A 22,160-nucleotide genomic window follows, 5' to 3' on the forward strand; every position below is an offset into this window, starting at 1 on the left:
CATTGTCCTTGAAAAATAATTTGTGAAGATTTTTTGAGTACCTACAATACAGTTACATTTCTCTGGAAAGAATTTTTATTTGTTTCTGCCAGGTTCTTATGGGCACTACCAGTCTAGAAACATTTGAAATCCTATTCATAAGTTGAGGTTTCTTTCACCATCCTGTGAAACAATCTTTGTTAACAAAGTCATCTGAAATTAAGTCGTTTACAGCTTTCTGGGATGTGACATTTTTTATTTTCTCCGTCCTTGTCTCTGTTTCCTTTCTTCTTCTTTATGTTTCATCTGCTTGGCACCTAGGCAGTTATCATATAGAAGGTAGGTTATTTTTGCTTCAACCTTTCCTGAGTTTAACTCTTCTGAATTCTACTTAATAGGTCTCTTATTGGACTTCCTACTTTGGCAGGCCCTAGGTTTGCAGTACCTATTTCTCAAACCAGAGGTCGTCAGTGCTGTTATTTAATTTTATTCAGTTTGGCAAGTGCCCACAGGGTAAAGATGGCTTTCTGTGTTCAGTTTGTTTCTTGGCTCATGGTCTTTTTGGAATTTAGAATTTGGCTTCATGATTTTTTTTTCTTAGTATCTTGCTAGGTCTTTGATACTTTTAAGAAAGTTTAAAAATATTTTATTCAAAATTATTAGTTGTTTTTAGTTGGAGGGTTCATCCAGATAACATAGCCCATCATTTTCAGGAATGGAAGTTTCCCTTTTAGAAAGTTTCTTGTATACACATCTGTGATGGTTAATTTTATGGGTCAAGTTGGCCAGGCTATGAAGGGTAAACTCATTTTAAAAAAGATAAAAAAAATATACCGACCAAATGTATTTGGCCAAATACCTGTCTAGATACTGCTGTGAAGGTAATTTTTAAATGAGAATAACATTTAAATCAGTAGATTTTGAATAAAGCAGATTACCCTCCATAATGTGGGTGGTCCTTATCCAAACAGTTGAAGGCCTTAAGAGGAAAAGACTCAAGTTCCCCAAGGAAGAAGGAATTCTGCTTCTGGATTGCTTTGGTCAACCCTTCATTGAGTGTCCATCCTGCTGGCCTGCCCTGAACATTTCAGGTTTGCCAGACTCCCAATCATATGAGCCAATTCCTTAAAATAAATTTATATCTCTCTGTACATATACATCCTATTGGCTCTGTTTCTCTGGGTAATGCTTACTAAAATAATACTATCAGAATGGCTAGAATAAAAAGTAGTGATAACATTGAATATTGGTGGGGATTTGGAGAAGCTGGATCACTCATACATTGCCAGTGAGAATGGAAAGTGGTATTTCCATTCTGGAAAATAGTTTGGCAGTTTTTTTCACAACTGAAAGTGGACTTTATTTATTCAGCCCAGCAATTGTACTCTTGGACATTTATCTTTAAGAAATGAAAACTTACATCATGTAGAAACTTGTATATGAATGTTCATTCATGGCAGCTTTATTCATAAAAGCCAAAACTGAAAACAACTCAGATGTCCTTCAGTGAGTGAGTGCATGGTAAACGAACCATAATATGTCCATACCATGGACATATCTCAGCAATAGAAAGGAATGAACTGTTGGTACAACAGCTTAGATGAACTTCAAGGTGATTATTATGTGTGAAAAAAATCCAATCTTTTTTTATTAGGGGAGATTAATTAATTAAGTGATCTCAATACCCAGCATGGGGCTCGAACTCACAACCCTGAGATCAAGAGTCACATGCCCTACCGACTGAGCCAGCCAGGCACCCCTGAAAAAAATCCAGTTAATAGGTTACATGATGTAGGATTCCATTTATAGAACACTGTTGAAATAACAATTATAGAAATAGAGAATGGATTAGTGTAGTAGTGGGTATGGAAACAAAGAAGCTGGGAACCATGGTTGATGCTACAATTCTGTATTTTGATTGTAGTGGTAGTTACATGAAGCTATAGATATAATCTTGCAAAGAATTATACACATACCCACACACAAATGAGTGAATGTATAACTGGTAGAATTATTATAAATTCTGTGGATTGTACCAATGTCAGACATACAGTTTTTATATTATACTATTATTCTGCAAGATATTAACATTGGGAGAGGCTGAGTGAATGGTGTATAGGACTCCCTGTACATTTCTTTCCAACTGTCTATGAATTGATAATTATTATTATGAAAAGTTGAAAAGAGAAGTTTCTTGCAGCCCGAATCATACATTATCTGGGTTGAGAAAGATATATAAGTGCCTTGAGTTTTAATAAAAGGCAGTTACTCCACTTCTCCTCTTTCAACTTTGTAGGGTTTAAAGATTGCATTACTGTTAGTATTCATACCATCCTTACAGAATGCTGTATATCAAAGCAAAGTGTCTGGCAGCCTCGGTACGAAGCAATTACTGAAGGGTCAAGCCTTGCCTGCAACTTTAGGAATCTAGCTTTTAGGACATGGCGTTTAGGGGCATGTCAAAAATTTAGTCCCTGCAGATACTAAAGTAACAGAAAAAGCCTCAGCCACAGAGAAACTGTAGATGGATCATCATTGCTCAGTGTTTTGTGTATCAAGATCAGAATAGGAGTGATGACAAAACTGTTATTCAGTGTTAAACCTAGAGGATTATGGGATACAGGTTGTTACATTTCTATGGTAACTGCACTTGTACTTTAAAAACTTAGATAAATGATTTTTTTCAGTTAAAACCTTTTTATATTACAGGAAATAAATGTTAATATGGAGAATGATTTTAAGACTGATTCGTCATCCTCTACCTTTGCTCTTCAAAGTTCTTCGGAGACAATGTTTTCTATTCAGCTATTAGATTTCAAAACAAGTTTACTGGAAGCATTAGAAGAGTTACGTATGAGAAGGGTAAGCTCATTTTTAAAATGCTTTTTTTAATCAAGGAACTTGATTTTATTCAGCCATTTGGTTTAAGGGGAAAAAAAAAAAAGGCCTAACAAAATAACTTCTTATTTTGAAAGAAGAAATATGGTCCAGATAATGAAGTAAAAGAGAAAAAAACAGATATAGTCGATATCACAGAAGGAAAAAGAAGAATTTATAAAGCATAAAGTAAAATGGATTTTCAGATTGTTAAATACTTGGTAAGTCAGTTAGTATTTACCTCCAAGTGCTTGGGAGTGCATAGGTAGCACGTAGTTAGACACTATGGCTGATAAAAAGGAGCTGCTCTTCAAGAAATTACATTTTTGTTAAAGGCTATGAGATAGGTGCCTATGAATGATTAAGTAATGAAAGAGCAATACATTTTTGAGTGACAAAATAAATGTATGTAGTAAGTATTCTGATTCAAAGAATAAATATGTCCTTATTTTTTAAAGTGATAACTCTTGAGGTATTTATTTAGAAAGGAAATATCTACTTAAAATTGGTTTTCTTAAAGTTTTTTTTTTATTTATTTGAGAGAGAGAGAAGAGGGAGAGAGAGCAAATGAGCAGGGGAGGAGCAGAGGGGGAGAGAGAGGGACAAGCAGGGAGACCGACATGGGGCTTCATCCCACGATTCTGACATCATGACGTGAGCTGAAATCAAGAGTCAGATGCTTAACCAACTAAGCCACCCAGGCGCCCCTATATAAAATGGTAAAAGTTGTTTGGTTTCAGATCTGTATTGTTCAAAACCCCTTAAAAGCCTTTCATTTCTGAGACTCTGTGGGTCTAAATTTGAAGCGTGTGTTGTCAGTTTCTTCTTTCTTTCTTTCTTTCCTTTCTTTCTTTCTTTCTTTCTTTCTTTCTTTCTTTCTTTCTTTCTTTTTCTTTCTTTCCTCTTTCTCTTTCTTTCTTTCTTTCTTTCTTTCTTTCTTTCTTTCTTTCTTTTTCTTTCTTTCTTTCTTTCTTTCTTTCTTTCTTTCTTTCTTTCTTTCTTTCTTTTCTTTCTTTCTTTCTTTCTTTCTTTCTTTCTAGATTTTATTTATTTATTTGACAGAGACATAGCGAGAGAGGGAACACAAGCAGAAGGACTGGTAGAGGGAGAAGCAGGCTTCCTGTGGAGCAGGGAGCCCGATTTGGGGATTGACCCCAGGACCCTGGGATCATGACCTGAGCTGAAGGCAGATGCTTAACGACTGAGCCACCCAGGCACCTCTGTTGTCAGTTTTCTGTAAGATAGATAGGAGTTGGTACGATTTTGGAGAGAAGAAAATAGACTATAAAACTACTGTAATAATGAACTAGGAATTGGGGTCATTAGGATTTATATATAACTGTGAAAATAGAACAGAAGAGACAGGAAGGAGGGCACCTGGGTGGCTCAGTCGTTAAGCATCTGCCTTTGGCTCAGGTCATGATTCCAGGGTCCTGGAGATCAAGGCGTACTTCAGGCTCTCTGCTCAGCGGGGAGCCTGCTTCTCCCTCTCCCTCTGCTGCTCCCCGTGCTTGTGTTCTCTCTGTCAAATAAATGAATAAAATCTTAAAAAAAAAGGATAGGAAGGAGAATCAATAGAATTTGGTGATTTCCTGAAAATGAGCTGTGAGAAAAAAGATCTGAAACAACATTTTTATTATGTGATTCTTGTTCTAGGATTTAAAAATATTGAAACTTGTTATAATAAGAAAATTTAATTACCACAATGTTCATCCTATATAAAGGTACTTATTATCTGTATAATTAAAGCCTATTTTAATAAAGAAGAAATCCTGCTAAAAAAGGAAAGGATAATTTTTTACTGCTTACTGTTGGGTAAGCAGTAAAAAATTATTTTTGTAAGAATAGCTTAAAGTGGTGTTTTTTCTAAGTTAAAACAACTTTAGGTAATTGTTTAGAACTTCATATTCTGTTTTACTGTGTTTCAAGCATTATATTTGGTCTGTTTATATTTCCAACTTAAAAAATAAGCTTCCTTTAAAAATCTTTTGAATTTCAGAGTAGCAACAGGAACCGTGTTTTCAATAACTAAATGCAGGAGTATATGCTACTTTTAATAATATTCTTCATTGAAAGAAGAGCTTTATTCTTAAGAAGGGGAAAAATTCCTCCCTTTTATTGGAAAAAGAGACGTATTGATTTTCACATTTACCATGATGGTAACACTTTATCCCTATTGTGGAATTTTAATTTTCCTCCCATATTTTATTAGGAAAATTAAAAAAATACACAATAGTTGAAAGAATTTCACAGTAAACACCCATATACCCACCGGGGTAGGTAGAGTAAGGGCATCCCAATGATGTCCACATCCTAATCCTCAGAAACTTTGAATATGTTACCTTACATGGCAAAAGGAATTTTGCAGGGGTGCCTGAGGACTCAGTTGGTTGAGCCTCCAACTCTTGGTTTCAGCTCAGGTCATGATCTCAGGGTTGTGGGATCAAGCTCCACATCAGGCTCTACACTGGCCATGGAGCCTACTTGGGATTCTCTCTCTGTCCCTCTGTCTTTCCCCCATTCTCTTTCTCTCTCTCTCTCTCAAATAAATAAAACTTTAAAAAAAGGATTTTGCAGATGTGATAAAGTTATGAATTTTGAGATGGAGGGATTTTGCTGGATTATTCGGGTGGGCCCAATGTCACAAGGGTTTAGAATCAGAAGGAAGCAGGATAATATCAGAAAAAAAGATGTGATGACAGAAGTAGGGGGCATGGTCAGAGAGATTTGAAGATGTTGTGCTGCTGCCTTTGAAGATGGTGGAAGCAAATCATGAGTCAAGGAATGCAGGTGGAAGCTGGAAGAGGCAAGGAATTTTTCTGTGGAGACTTCAGACGGTATGTGGACAACATTTTGATTTTAGTTAAGAACATTTCAGGTTTCTGACCTCCCAAACTGTAATAGAATAAATATGAGTTCTTTTAAGCCAACAAATTTGTTGTAATTTGTTAGAGCAGCACTGGGAATCTAATACACCTACCACCCAGATTCTATGCCTGATCTCATATATATATCCATCTGTCATTGGTCTTATTTTTTTGATGCACTTCCATGGAAGTTTGAAATTAGTATACTTCAGTATGGATATCATTAACTAAAGTTCAATATTTATGTATTTTTCTTTTAATATAAAATGTATATACAGTTGACCCTTGAGCAACATGGGCTTGAACTGCACAAGTACACTTATATGCAGATTTTTTCGATAAATATACTACTATACTGTAAAGATATTTTCTTTTTTCTTTTTTTAAAGATTTTATTTATTTATTTGACAGAGAGAGACACAACAAGAGTAGGAACACAAGCAGGGGGAGTGGGAGAGGGAGAAGCAGGCTTCCCTCCGAGCAGGGAGCCTGATGCGGGGCTTGATCCCAGGACCCTGGGACCATGACCTGAGCCGAAGGCAGACGCTTAACAACTGAGCCACCCAGGCGCCCCAAAGATATTTTCTCTTACGATTTTCTTAACATTTTCTTTTCTCTAGCTAATTTTATTGTAAGAATATAGTATATAATACATATAACATACAAAATATGTGTTAATCAACTGTTTATGTTACTGGTAAGGCTTCTGGTCAAGAGTAGGCTATTAGTACTTAAGTTTTTGAGAATCAAAAGTTATATATACAGACTTTTGACTGTGCTGGGAGTTGGTGCCCATAACCTCCAAGTTGTTCACAGGTCAACTGTACAATGAAATGTATAGTTCTTAAGTGAACCATTTCATGAGTTTTAACAAATGCGTATAACTGTCTCATCCAAATCCTTGTCAAGATACAGATCATTACTAACTCCCCCAGAGAGTTCCTTCATGTCTTTTTTCACTTACTCCTCATCCTTATCCATCAGACGCAACCATTGTTCCATTATTTTCCACCAGGGATTAGTTTATTGCTGTTCTAGAAATTCATATAAATGGAATCATTACAGCATATATTCTTTTATATAAATTTTCTTTTACTCAGCATGATATTTTTGAGATTAATTTGTTATTGTAAATATCAGTTTTTTTCCTTTTTATAGTTGAGTACTATTCTACTATATAAATATAATACAGTTTGTTCATCTGTTGATGGACATCTGGGTGGTTTTCAGTTGGTGGCTCTTATGAATAAGGCTACATGAATATTTTTGTACAAAATGTTGGGCAGGCATGTATGACACAGCTAAGCAAGAAAAGACCTTATTTGGGAACTATTTATGAGATGTTGATTACCTCACATGCCCTCCCTGCTCTCCTGAATCTTCATTGAAAAATTTTAATATTTCCCCTTGGTAGTCTGTGAAGAGATATTTTTATTTAGCATTTTAAAAAAAAAGCAAAAAAGAATGAGATCTGATCAAAAGTGATAATTATATTTAATTTGTAAAGCTAAAAAATGTAAAACTAAAATACTGAACTACAATTATTGACATGCTTGGGTGGAATTGATTCTTAGGTCCTTGTATTGTTCAGGAGGTAAGATATTGACCAACTATAGACTTTGTTTAGTTATGAAGGCATATTAAAAATTTCAGGTTAATCAAGTGAATAGGGTTTGTATCATCCCAAATAGTAGAGAGAAAATATGCAATCATGACTAAGTATCTTTGATTAGATGTTGGAAATAGCCATAATTTTAGGTTTTAGCTGTCTCCGAAGCTTCATCCTGGTTAAAAATACTGATGCTGTTTTCTATATATTCCAGAAACTGGCCCAGCTAATCTACATTTTTTTTCTAATTAGTTTTAATACTGTAAGGTCTGTTAGTGGTAAACTAAAGGCTTTCTCTTCTCTTTTCTTTCTCCCCTCCCTTTGCCTTGCCAGAAAATGTCTTTATTTTGCCGTAGATTTGTAGATTGCCATTTATGTTCTGTCAGTATTTTGAAGAGATTTTGTTGAATTCTTTTGTTGCATTTGAGAAGTTTGATGTTCATTTAATTGTCCTTCTATAGGTAATCCATCATTTCTTTCTATTTGTTCATTGGAGCTTCTTTTTATCTTTAATGGTCTGTAGTTTTAATGAGTCTGTGTGAGAATTTCTTTACATTTCTTGGGACTCATTTTGGTTCCTGAATCTTAGGAAAATTTTCAGCCATGATCTTTTTGAGTATTGCCTCTCCCTTATTTTTTCTGTTATCTTCTTCTGGAACTCCCATTAGATAACATATTGGACCATGTCATTTTATCTTCTATGATTCTTAACTCTTTTATATTTTTCATGTATTTGCCTCTCTACTGCATTCTGGGTGTTTCATTTTGTTGTTTCCTAATTATCTCTTCAGATGTTTTTACTTGCTAGCTAACTTACTTAGAGTTTTACATTTCAGTGATTATGTTTTTCATTTCTGTGTTCCTTCAAAGAATCTGCTATGGTCTGAATATTTGTGTCCCTCCAAAATTTAAATGTTGAAACCTAATGTCCAGTGTGATGGTATTAAGAGGTAGGGTCTTTGGGAGGTGATTAAGGTATGAGGGATAGAGCCCTCATAGATGGGATTAGTATTCTAACAGAGCTCCCTAGCCGCATATACAATGTGAGGTTATGAACTGGAAAGCATCTGTCACCAGAAATAGAATCTGATCTTAGACTTCCAGTCTCCAGAACTGTGAGAAATTAGTTTCTGTTGCTTATAAGCACCCAGTCTCTGGTATTTTGTTATAGAAGACTGAACAAATTAAGACAGCATCTAAAAATTTAATGTAATGTCAATCAAAACCCAGGGGGATGTTTTTCAGAATTTGGCAGGATGATTCTAAAGTTATATCTATAAGAAAATATATGGATATATACATATATCAAATCATTATGTTGTACCTTAAGCTAATACATTATTATATATGTCAATTTTATCTCAACAAAACTGGAAAAAAATTATGAGCATAGACAAGTAAGAATGAAGTGCTACATGCTTTATCAGATATTAAAACATGCTCTAATCCTATAATAATTAAAAATGTGATACTGTTGTAGGAATAAGCAAATCAGTAAAAGAATAAATCAATCCTGTGGGGAAAATAAGGACAGTCAGTCAATAAATGGCTTTGGATGATTCATAATACTTCATACACAAAAATAATTTTTAGGAGAAAAAAATAAAATGCAAAGGAAAAATGTATATGTATGTTAGAAAATATGAGACTTAATTTTTATAGTCTCAGGAATAGAGATTACCCCACCTAAGAAAAAAGATGGCTAGGGGCGCCTGGGTGGCTCAGTTGTGAAGCATCTCCCTTTGGCTCAGGTCATGATCCCGAGGGTCCTGGGATTGAGTCCCACATCAGACTCCCTGCTTGGCAGGAAGCATGCTTCTCCCTCTCCCCTGCTTGTATTCCCTTTCTCGCTCTGTCTCTCTCTGTCAAATAAATAAATAAAATCTTAAAAAAAAGAAAAAAGAAAGAAAAGGTGGCTAGATATGATGACATACAAATTATTAGCTTATATGGGGTAAAAGCTGCCATAAACAAAGTCTAAAAACCAGTGGCTGAGAGAAAATATTTGCCTCATGAAAAATGGAAGAAAGGATCAATATCTTATTTACAAAACATTTATACAAATCAAAAGACAACACAATAGAAAAAAGAAAAACTATTAATAATCATAAAATATACAAAAATATGCTTTACTACTAATTAAATAAATGCAAATTATTGAAAAAATAAATGCAAATTACTGAAAAAATATCAATAACCAGTGTTGGCAAGGTTTTTCAGGAATGAGTATTGTTATATCCTTTCCTTATTGGTGTGAATTAGTACATATGATAAATAGAAATTGACTTCTATGTCTCTAAATGTAAAATGTAGAATTTCCTGATCACTAAGTATGAATAATTTACGCTTTAAGATAATTTCTTGTGTGGGCTTAATTGAGTAAATAATTTTTACAGTGATATATCCTATAATGTTATAATGGGAAAAATTATAAACAATATAAGTGTCTATCAACAGAGGGTAAACAAGTGATACTGTTACATTAGTAGCTTTAAATAAACCATACCTCTTGGTATTCATACCCTTGAGTAGATTACTTCCTTATTAGCTTAGCCCTGGTTGTGTGACTTGCTTTGGCAAGGACACTGAAAGCATGATACAAAGCAGGGGCTTGGAAGTCAGCTGCCATGCCATAAGCTTAGAATAGATTATTTAATTATTTAATGATGAGAAGCTACATGAGGAGAGACACTGGAGTGAGAGAACATTATGGTAATTGCAGCCTCAGCCAAGCTAGCAAGTGAATGCATCTGCATGAGTAACCTTATCCATAGCCTGTGAAGCAGAAGAACTGCCCAACTGAGCTTTGTCAATGTATAGAATTGTGAGGCTTAATAAATTGTATTTTAAATCGCTAAGTTTTAGGGTAGTTTCATATGCAGAATTAGTGACTGCATCAGATACGTAGAATATTTAATGTAGCTCTTAAAAAGAATAAGGTAGGTACATATGTGCTAACATGGGAGATGTAGATGGTATATGGTGGTGGGACCATAAAAATGACCCTGCAAGCTGAAAACAAGCAAAAGGATCTTAATAATAAATTATAAAAGTTGTGATTGTTCTGCAACTTAAAAATATTTGTGAAAACATTACATACTCTCTCACTTCCATTATAAATGTAAAGGAAAATGAAAAAATATTTAGTATGCTATAATTTAAGCATTTTATTTACTTATTTATTTAGAGAGAGCACACGGGGGGAGGGGCAGAGAGAGAGACAGGGAGAGAGAGAATCTTTAGCAGGCTCCACACCCAGAGTGGAGCCCGACACAGGGCTTGATCGCATGATGCTGAGATCATGACCTGAGCCGAAATCAAGATTTGGACATTTAACTGATTGAGCCACCCAGGTGCCCCTTACTATATACTATAATTTAAAACGTTAGATACATTTCTTTGTGAAACACTTACTCAGATAATTTGACCAGTGCTTGCCTTATTCTTGTGTAACCATATGGAGTTAACATTATTTCTCTGCCTTTGCAAATTATAATACTCCTGTTTAAGTTTGGATTAGCTTCCCACCTTTTATCCTTTGCATTTTCAATGTTGTCAGATACCTTTGAGAACTTCTTCAGTGTGCTATTTTTGCTGGCATTACTAATTCTGGGACATCTTCATCCTTTTCATCACAATCACTTTCCTTCCACAGTCACTTTTTGTTTATGTTGGTATGTTTATCTTCTCTCTGTTCTTCTGGCCGCATTTCTAGGGTCTCTCAAATGGCAGTAGTGTTAACATTCCTATGGTCAGCTATTCTTCTTCTTCCTTTTTCTTTATAACAATCTGATTTTTATTCCAATATTTAGAAAATTGCTATATACTTTGAAAGGATGTATAATGATGTGTGAAATAATTATAAAAAAAAGCTCTCTAGAGAAACACATTTAAGCTGAAGAAAAATTCCACAAATGGTTGACACATTTTCTACATTTAAATTTGGAAATTTTTTCACATGAAATAAGTATAATTAATCATACAATGAAATATAAAAGCACAAAAATGGAAATCAGCTCAGGTACCAGGTAGTCTTTATCAATAAGACTCAAGTCAAAATAAAAAATAGGTATATGATCATATTGAATTTTGTGTCTGCTAAAATTAAAGGAGCATGAAAATATCTATTGCAAACTGGCCAATTGACCAGAGGAATTTTCTAAAGAAATCTCTCCATGGTGAACTAAAAGATAAATAAAATGTTAATTTTTGAAAGGTTTAAAACTGTTTTCTTTTGGAGAATAAATACGACATTAATTTAAATTTGTATTTTATGAACTGGATTGACAGATCTAATTTTATTTTGAAAAATCATTGAGAAACAAACATCCACAGCCCAAATGAAAAGTAATAAGAATAAACTATATGAAAAATAAGTAGTCCTACATAACCAAAGGCTAATACTTAATATATATCACGGCAGTCAGAATTGACTTACATATATTTTCTCACTTCTGCTTCATCATTTTCTCTCAAAGTATTCTCTTTCTATTGGAAGTATTAAATGTATATTTTACAATATCTTTTAAAAATCCAAAGCACAGAGACAGTATTATTATATGTGTATTCAAACTATAAAAAAACTTAGAGGGTCATATAAATCACATTCATTTATTAAACATATAACTATATTGTAATTATTTCAGATTTCATTATCCCATTAATGGATTAACAGTATAGCTGTTTCTTCTATAACTCCATTTATATTTTATTTGAATTTCACTTCCAATGTTATTCTCTCTCTTTTTTCTTTTTCTGCACTTTCTTTTTTTTTAGATTTTTTAAAAATTTATTTATTTGACAGAGAGAGACACAGTGAGAGAGAGAGCACAAGCACGGGGAGTGGGAGAGGGAGAAGCAGGCTTCCTGCTGAGCAGGGAGCCTGATGCGGGGCTCGATCGCAGGACCCTGGGATCATGACCTGAGCCGAAGGCAGATGCTTAACGACTGAGCCACCCAGGCGCCCCTGCACTTTCATCTTTGTTGGCCAATTCCCTTTTTGGATTATCTGTTTTTGTAAAATGTTACATGGATTTATCACTAGGAGACAAGAAAGGAAAACACCTTGCACGCTTTACTGTCTTGGAATAAACTGAATAACAGATACACATGACCTGTCATTGACAGACTGTGAAATAAGTGACATGATTGATACTGATCATGATCTGTTATTTAGAAATGATTTGTGGCTTGAAGAGTTAGTAGTGAAGTTTGTGCAATTACTCAGGATATTGTACCATGGTAACTGAAATTTGAACCATGTTGTTACGGAACTGAGGGTGTTTAACTAAAACAAGATAACTGAAGTTCATGTTTATTGAAATTGTGAGGGCTGCTTGTATATTGTTAAATGAAAAATGCAGGTTGTTATTTAAAGAATTAAAATAAATGTCTAGCCAAAAAAAAAAAAAAGTTCTGGAAGGATATATATTAAACCATTAACTATGGTTATTTCAGAAGAGTAAAGTTCTTTGTAGTGTTCTTGTACCTGTTCTGTAAATTTGAGGCTGTTTTACAATAAAAGATTTAACAACATAAAGTGTTTGGCCTGCCAAGAAGTATTTACTATATGATCAACACCAATATAAAAACCAGAAAATATCAAAAAGGGGAATTTTAAATAGAAAAGGAAATTTAATATTGTAATTAATACATTGAAGAAATTAGAAAATTGAGAAAATAGGGGAAGAGATGGAAAATTTTATCTGAGACTTGAAATCTTTTTTTTTTTTTTAAAGATTTTATTTATTTATTTGAGAGAGAGAATGAGAGAGAGAGAGAGAGCACATGAGAGGGGGGAGGGTCAGAGGGAGAAGCAGACTCCCTGCTGAGCAGGGAGCCCGATGTGGGACTCGATCCCGGGACTCCAGGATCATGACCTGAGCCGAAGGCAGTCGCTCAACCAACTGAGCCACCCAGGCGCCCTCTGAGACTTGAAATCTTAAAAAAAAATAATCAAATGGAAATTCTGGAAGTAAAATATACAGTACCCCAAATTAAGAACTCCCTAGATTAACAGCTGCTTGGATAGCAGAAGATAGGATTAGAGATTCGAATAACAGAAGAAAATATCCAAATGATAAAGTGCCACCTACAGATTTAGGAAACTCTGCAAAACCCAAGTGTGATGAATACTAAGAAAATCACACTCAGATGCATCATAGAAGGACTGTAACCAAATGGAAAAAAATTTTTTTAAAGATTTTATTTATTTATTAGAGAGAGAGAGATCACAAGCAGGGGGGAAGGGCAGAGGGAGAAGCAGGCTTCCCGCCGAGCAGGGAGCCTGACGCGGGGCTTGATCCCAGGACCCCGGGATCACTACCCGAGCTGAAGGCAGACACCCAACCGACTGAGCCACCCAGGCGCCCCCCCAAATGGAAAATCTTAAGAGCAGCCAGAAGTAGAAAAGACCCCTTATTTTCAAAGGCACAGTAATACAATTGGTAGTGGACTTCTCAGTAATAATTATTCAGCTCCAAAGACAATGTAGTGACAGTTTAAAGTACTGAAAGAATAACTACCAACCTAGAATTCTGTTCTCCTAAAATATCCTCAAAAATGAAGGCGTGAACCTTAAGTTAATTAAATTTTATTTAATTAATTAATTTATTTTAAAGCTTTTATTCATTTATTTGACAGAGACACAGCGAGAGAGGGAACACAAGCAGGGGGAGTGGGAGAGGGAGAAGCAGGCTTCCCGCCGAGCAGGGAGCCCAATGTGGGGCTCGATCCCAGGACCCTGGGATCATGACCTGAGCCGAAGGCAGACACTTAACTGACTGAGCCACCCAGGCGCCCCAAGTTAATTAAATTTTAAATGAATTTTTCTAAGCGAAAGAAGCCAGATCCAAGAGGCTGTGCAATATCCAGTGCATTTATATGACATTCTGGAGGAGACAAACCTACAGGGATGGAAAACAAATCAGTGATTGCCAGGTGTTGATAGGCATTGACTATAAATGGAATGCCTAGGAGAATTTTGGGGAGTGATAGATCATTCTGAATGGTAAAGTAGTAGTGGAAGCATTACTCCACATGTCTGTCAAAACCCATAAAAGTACGCCACAAGCTGAACTATACAGTATGTGAAAATTCAGTCAGGATTCAGGAGAATTCCAAGATGGAATGCAGACTGTGAAAATATATGTAACTGTTTCACTAACCAAATGAGGTTACTTTAGTGAAAGAAATGGGTGGGAAGAGAAGCCGACTTAAGTAACTTTGGAAGAGAGTATTTGACTAGATGCTGTAAGGATAACACCAAAAAGGTGCATAAACACTCTCTCTAGTTGGTAAATTTGTTTCTCATGGGAGTAAGACTGAAACTACAGGTATGCCAGGGTTGAACAAATAAGCAAAAATTGTAGATAATGAGAGCTAGGTAGAATGTGTTTCTCTGTTGAAGGAAGAAGTTACAAACAAGCTAGACTGAGCTCTGTGGTGCTAGGTTAGAGTTGGAGATACCAGTATGAGCTCATGACTTCATTATATGCAGAAAAAAAGATACAGATATGTATGTACATGAATTAGTATATTCTAGCTCTGCTGAAAAGGCCTAGAAATAGTGACACCCTAGTATCAGCAGCCATATATAGGGCCCAGATCTTGGTTCTAAATATCATTATCTAATAAAAGAAACCAGGACTTCTTGGAGAAATGGCTTATTCCAGGGATGGACATCTTGTAATGCTGGAAGAAAGAAACAACATGTCGAAAGGATACAGAAGCCAACCAGAAAGAGCTCCTCATGGACAAAGCTGGAACAATTTGAGCAACAAAATAAGTAATGATAGTATTGAATCCAAAGAATAAAGTAAATATCCATTATTTCCTACAGATAGAAAGAAATGATTGAATAAAAAAATGGGGGAGACAGAACAAATCTTCTTTACAGGAGATTCCAGTTAATAAATGTAGAAGGAAGGAGAGAAATAGAAAATTTCCCTTAGAACATTATAGTAATAATTGCTATAGGCAAGATCCATTGATGAATGCTAAAATTAGTGGATGAAACTTGTAGGTGAAGCAGAATAGTTGCATAGCAGTATCTTCTCCAAATTATTGGTAAGTTACTGTGATTTTTTTAATTGAAGTATAATTAACATACAGTGTTATGTTTCAAGTATACAACATATTGATTCAACAATCTTAGTATATTACTCAGTGCTCACCACAATCAATGTAGTCCCCATTTGTCACCATACTATGTTATAATATTATTGACTATCTTCCTCATGCTGTAATTTTCATGTGATGACTTATTTTATAATTTGAAGTTTTTTTTTTTTTTTTTTTTAAGATTTTATTTATTTATTTGACAGAGAGAGAGAGACAGTGAGAGAGGGAACACAAGCAGGGGGAGTGGGAGAGGGAGAAGCAGGCTTCCTGCTGAGCAGGGAGCCCGATGCGGGGCTCGATCCTAGGACCCTGGGATCATGACCTGAGCCGAAGGCAGCCGCTTAACCGACTGAGCCACCCAGGCGCCCTTAATTCCCTTCATCTATTTCACTCATCGCTCCACCCACTTCCCCTCTGGCAAACACCAGTTTGTTCTGTGTATTTAAGAGTCTGTTCATTTGTTTCTTTGTTCATTTGTTTTCAGATCCCACATGTAAGTGAAATTCTATGGTGTTTGTCTTTTTGTATCTGAATTATTTAACTTAGCATAATACCCTCAAGTCCATCCACATTGTCCCAAATCTCATTTTCTTTAAAGATTTTGTTTACCAGAGAGAGAGAGAAAGGGAGAGAGAGAGAGAGAGAGCACAAGAGTACAAGCAGGGGAGGCGGCAGGCAGAGGGAGAAGCAGGCTCCTTGCTGAGCAGGGAGCCCAATGTGGGACTCCATCCCAGGATCCTGGGATCATGAACCGAGCTGAAGGCAGACACTTAATCGACTGAGCCACCCAGGCGCCCCAAGATCTCATTCTTTTTTATGGCTGAGTAATATTCCATTGTAAACACATACCACATCTTCATTATCCACCTATTAGTGGGGACTTGGGTTGCTTCTATATCTTGGCTATTGTGAATAATGCTGCAATAAACATAGTGGTGCATCTATGTTTTTGAATTAGTGTTTTTGTTTTCTTTGGGTAAATACCCAGTAATGGAATTACTAGATCTTATAGTACCACAATTTTTAATTTTTTGAGGAATCTCCTTACTGTTTCCTGTAGTGTCTGCACCAGTTTACATTCCCACCAACAGTGCACAAGAGTTCCTTTTTCTCCACATCCTCACCAACACTTGTTATTTCTTGTCTTTTTGATTCTAGGCATTCTGAAAAGTGTAAGGTGATATCTCATTGTGGTTTTGGTTTGCATTTCTCTGATGATTAATGATGTTGAGCATCTTTTCCTGTGTCTGTTGGTCATATCCATATCTTCTTCGGAAAAATGTCTGTTCGCGTCTTCTGCCCATCTTCAATTTAATTATTTTTTTGGCATTGAGTTGTATACATTCTTCTTCTTCTTTTTTTTAAATTTAAGCATAGTTGACACACAATGTTTCATTAGTTTCAGGTGTACCACATAGTGATTTGACAAGTTTACCTTATGCTGTGCTCACCACAAGTGTAGCTCCCATCTGTCACCATATAACACTGTTTAAGTTCTTTATATATTTTGGATATTAACCCTTTTTCAGATATATCATTTGCAGATATCTTCTCTCATTCAGTAGGTTGCCTTTTAGTATTGTTGATGGTTTCATTCACTATACAAAAGCTTTTTATTTTATTGTAGTCCCAATAGTTTATTTTACTTTTTTCCCTTGCCTGAGGAGACATATCTAGAAAATGTTGCTAAGGCCAAAATCAAAGGCCAATTACTGCCTGTGTTTTCTTCTAGGACTTTTATGGTTTCAAGTCTCGGGTTTAGGTCTTTAATCCATTTTAAGTTTATTTTTGTGTGTGGTGTTAGAAAGTGGTCCAGTTTCATTCTTTTGCATATAGCTGTCCAGTTTTCCCAACACCGTTTGTTGAAGAGACTGTCTTTTCCCCATTGTATATTCTTGCCTCCCTTGTTGTAGATTAATTGACCATATATCCATGGGTTTATTTCTAGGCTCCCTTTTTTTCCTTTCTTTTCTTTCTTTCTTTCTTTCTTTCTTTCTTTCTTTCTTTCTTTCAGAGAGAGAGAAATCATGAGCAGGGGGAAAGGGTAGAGGGAGAAGCAGACTCCCTGCTGAGCAGGGAGCCTGATATGGGACTCGATCTCAGGACCCTGGGATCATGACCTGAGCCGAAGGCAGACGCTTAACTGACTGAGCCATCCAGGTGCCCTAGGCTTTCTATTCTATTCTGTTGGACTATGTATCTGTTTTTGTGCCAGTACCAAACTATTTTGATATTTGATTTGATATTTTGATTTTGATATTTGACTATTTGATTCTTACAGCTTTGTAGTATATCTTGAAATCTGGGATTGTGATACCTCCAGCTTTGTTCTTTCTCAAGATTGCTTTGGCTATTCAGGGTCTTTTGTGGTTCCATAATAATTTTAGCATTATTTGTTCTAGTTCTGTGAAAAATGCTGTTGGTATTTTGATAGGGATTGCATTGGATCTGTAGATTCCTTTGAGTAGTATGGACATTTTAACAATTTTAATTCTTCCAATCCATGAGCACTGAGTATCTTTCCATTTGTTTTTGTTGTCTTCAATTTTTTCATTAATGTTTTGTAGTTTTCTGGTTAAATTTATTTTAAGGTATTTTATGATTTTTGGTGCAATTGTAAATGGGATTGTTTTCTTAATTTCTCTTTCTGCTGTTTCATTATTAGTATACAGAAATGCAGTGGATTTCTGTAGATTGATTTTGTATCTTTCAGCTTTACTGAATTCATGTAACAGTTCTAGTAGTTTTTTTGGTGGAGTCTTTCAGGTTTTCTGTATATAGTATCATGTTATCTGCAAATAATGAGCGTTTTGCTTCTTCTTTACCAATTTGGATGCCTTTTATTCCTTTTTCTTCTCTGATTGCTGTGGCTAGGACTTCCAGTACTATGTAGAATAAAAGTGGTGAGAGTGGACATCTTTGTCTTATTCCCGATCTTAGAGGAAAAGCTCTCAGTTTTTCACATGATGTTAGCTGTGGGTTTTTCATATATGGCCTTTATTATGTTGAGGTATGTTCTTTCTAAATTCACTTTGTTGAGAATTTTTATTATGAATGGTTGTTGTATGTTGTCACATGCTTTGTTTGCATTTGTTGAGATGATTGTGTGGTTTTTATCCTTTCTCTTGTTAATATGATGTATCATATTGACTGATTTGGAATATTGAACCACCTTTGCATCTCTGGAATAAATCCCACTTGATCATGGTGAATGATTTTTTTAATGTCTTGTTGGATTTGGTTTGTTAATATCTTGTTGAGGATTTTTTGCATCTATATTCATCAGAGATATTAGCCTCTAGTTTTCTTTTCGTGTAGTGTCTTTGTCTGGCTTTGGTATCAGGGTAATGCTGACCTCGTAGCATGAATTTAGAAGTTTTCCCTCCTCTTCTATTTCTTGGAATAGTTAGAGAAAAATAGATATTAACTATTTTTTTTAAAGATTTATTTCTTGATTTTAGAGAGAGAGCACGAGTATGAGGGACCGAGAGAGAGGGAGAGAGAATCCCAAGCAGACTCCATGCTGATCATGGAGCCCGACTCAGGGCTCGATCTCACAACCCTGAGATTAAGACTTGAGCCGAAACCAAGAGCTGGACGCTCACCTGACTGCACCACCCAGGTGCCCTGGTATTAACTTTTTTTCATACAATTGGTAGAATTCATTTTTCCTGTCCATGTGGTCCTGGACTTTTATTTGTTTGAAGTTTTTGATTACTGATTCAATTTTATTAGTAGTAATCAGTCTGTTCAAATTTTCTATTTCTTCTTGATTCAGTTTTGGACGATTATATGTTTCTGGGGATTTATCCATTTCTTCTAGGTTGTCCAATTTGTTGGCATATAATTTTTCAAAATATTCTCCTATAATCTTTTGTATTTCTGTGTTGTTATTTCTCCTCCTTCATTTCTGATTTTATTTGAATCCTGTTTTTTTCTTGATGTGTCTGGCTAAATGTTTGTCAGTTTTATCTTTTCAAATCAACTCCTGGTTTCATTAATCTTTTCAATTTTTTTTCGTCTCTATTTCATTGTTTTCTGCTCTAATCTCTATTATTTACTTCCTTCCTTTTACTAGCTTTGGATTTTGTTCTTTTTCTAGCTCCTTTGATAGTAAGGTTAGGTTGTTTATTTGAGATTTTTCTTGTTTCTTGAGGTAGGCCTGTATTGCTATAAACTTTCCTCTTAGAACTGTTTGCTGCATCCCAAAGATATTGGACCATTGTGTTTTCAATTTTCATTGTCTCCATGTATTTTTTGAATTTTTCTTTGGTTTCTTGGTGGACCCATTCATTATTTAGTAGCATGTTGTTTAGCTTCCATGTATTTGTGTTCTTTCAAGATCTTTTCTTATAATTGATTTCTAGTTTCATAGTACTGTACTCAGAAAAGATACTTGATAAGATTTCGGTCTTCTTAAAATTACTGAGACTTGTTTTGTGGCATAACATGTGACCTACTTTGGAGAATGTTCTTGTGCAATTGAAAAGAATGTGTATTCTGTTGTTTTCAGATGGAATGTTCTGTATATACCTGTTAGTTGCATCTGGTCTAACGTGTCATTCAAAGCTACTGTTTCCTTGTTGATTTTCTGTCTGGATGATCTATCCATTGATGTAAGTGAGATGTTAATGTCCCCTACTATTATTGTATTACTGTCAATTTCTTCCTTTATGTCTGTTAATAATTGCTTTATATGGTTAAGTGCTCCTATGTTGGGTGAATAGATATTTACAATTGTTATATTTTTTTGTTGGATTGTTCCCTTCATCATTACATAGTGCCTTTCTTTGTCTCTTGCTACAGTCTTTGTTTTAAAGTCTATTTTCGGCGCACCTGGGTGGTTCAGTTGGTTAAGTGTCTGACTCTTGACTTCAGCTCAGGTCATGATCTCAAGGTTGTGAGATCAAGCCCTGTGTTGGGCTCCACCCTGGGCATGGACCCTGCTTGGGATTCTCTCCTTCCCTCTCTCCTTCTCTCAAAAACAAACAAACAAACAAAACACCAAAAAAAGAAAGAAAGAAAAAAGAAAAAAATACTGAGAAACTATCATTGACAAGAGAAGCCTAAGGAGACATGATGACTAAATGTAACATGGTGTCCCAGATTGGATCCTGGAACTAATATTGGTGGAAAACCTAGTGAAATCTGAATAAACTCTGTAGTCTAATTAATGGTATTGTAACAATGTTATTTTCTTAACTTTTGTAAATGTGCTTATGTAAGATTTTAATGTTAGGGAAGCTGGGTAAAGGGTATACATGAACTCTACTATATTTGCAAGTCTTCTGCAAACCTAAAATTATTTCAAAATAAAAAGTTTGTAAAAAAAAATTAGGACTTTGAAATAGTGAAAACTCAAGGAATAGTATAATACAAATTGATTTTTTTTTAATTTTTAGAGATATTAGGCATGCAAGACTGTATTTGGTCATTAACATTTAATGTGCATTTACTATGCCATGTTTTAGAGATTATAATACTTTATAACAAAGGAGTGTACAATATACTATGAAAGATGGATAAGGATATGGCTAGCTTTACTAGGGGGTTGGTGAGGGAGGCTTCATGGAAGGAATAACTCATGCAGAGACATTATGAATGAGTAGGAATTTTGGGTCAGTCTTTCTAAGGGTTTATCAATTGTCTTAGTCTTTTTAAGGAATTAAATTTTAGCATTGTTGATTCTTTCTATTGCATATTTGTTTTATATTAATACCTGCTCTTTATTTCCTTTTTAAATTTGCTGTTCTTTTTGTTTTGAACTTTTGGAGATGGATATTTAGTTTATTAATTTAAACTTTTTTTCTAATATAAAACATTTAAGGGTATAAACTTTCTCTTGGCATGGCTTTAGCTAGATCCCACAATTTTTTATATATTTTATCTTCATTATCATTCAATTCAAATTATTTTCTAATTATCACTGTAATTTCTTCTTTGATTCATGAGTTATTTAGAAGTATATTACTTCTTTTAAAAATATTTTACTTTTTGTTAACTTTAAACAATTGATTTTAAGTGTAATTTTATTATATCGATAATATGTTCTTTATATAATTTCAATAATTTAATACTTGTGGAGTTTTTCTTTGTAGTCAAACATATAATCAATTTTGGTAAATATGCCAACATAAATGAACTTGAAATAATACATATTCTTTATTTCTTGCATGCAGTATTCTATGAATTTGAATTTGGGCAACTTTGTCAATCTTGTTCAAGTCTCCTATATCATTATTGAGCTTTTTGTCTATATTTTCCTTTTTCCTTTTCTGCCCATGTTTCAATCTGGTTATTTTCTTCTGTCAGTTTACTGATCTCTTTAATTTATTTAATCTGCTGATAAAGTCCATCTATTGAGTTCTTAATTTCACATCTTGTGTTTTTCAGTTCTGAAATTTCCATTTGGTTTTTCTTTTATAATTTTCAGTCCTCTGCTGAAATTAATTTTGTCATATAATTTATTGAGCATATCAGTTTTATATATTTTGAAGTCTATGTATACTCCAATATCTGGACCTCTTATGGATCCATTTCTATTGTCTTTTTTTCCCTCTTGGTTTTGGTCATTTAACTTACCTCCCAGGATATAGGGTAAGTTTTGATTGATTGCGTTTGTGCATGAAAAGTTGCAAAGCAAATTTGAGGCTTTAGATGATGTCATCTTCATCTAGAGAGTTTCATTTTTGCTTTTGGAAGTTAGG

The 22,160-nt window shown here is 34.8% G+C and overlaps 1 protein-coding gene across 1 annotated transcript in view; it reads left to right on the forward strand.

The window, feature by feature from the left end:
- The first annotated feature begins 2,703 nt into the window (after positions 1-2,703).
- Positions 2,704-22,160, forward strand: part of CCDC73 (coiled-coil domain containing 73) — a 116,435-nt gene continuing 96,978 nt past the window's right edge. The window contains exon 1 of the mRNA XM_036086374.2: positions 2,704-2,841. Within this exon, the coding sequence (XP_035942267.2) occupies positions 2,704-2,841 (138 nt within the window). The remainder of the gene's footprint in view (positions 2,842-22,160) is intronic.

This window comes from Halichoerus grypus, chromosome 11, assembly GCF_964656455.1.
Source record: "Halichoerus grypus chromosome 11, mHalGry1.hap1.1, whole genome shotgun sequence".
NCBI classification, from domain to species: Eukaryota; Metazoa; Chordata; class Mammalia; order Carnivora; family Phocidae; genus Halichoerus; species Halichoerus grypus.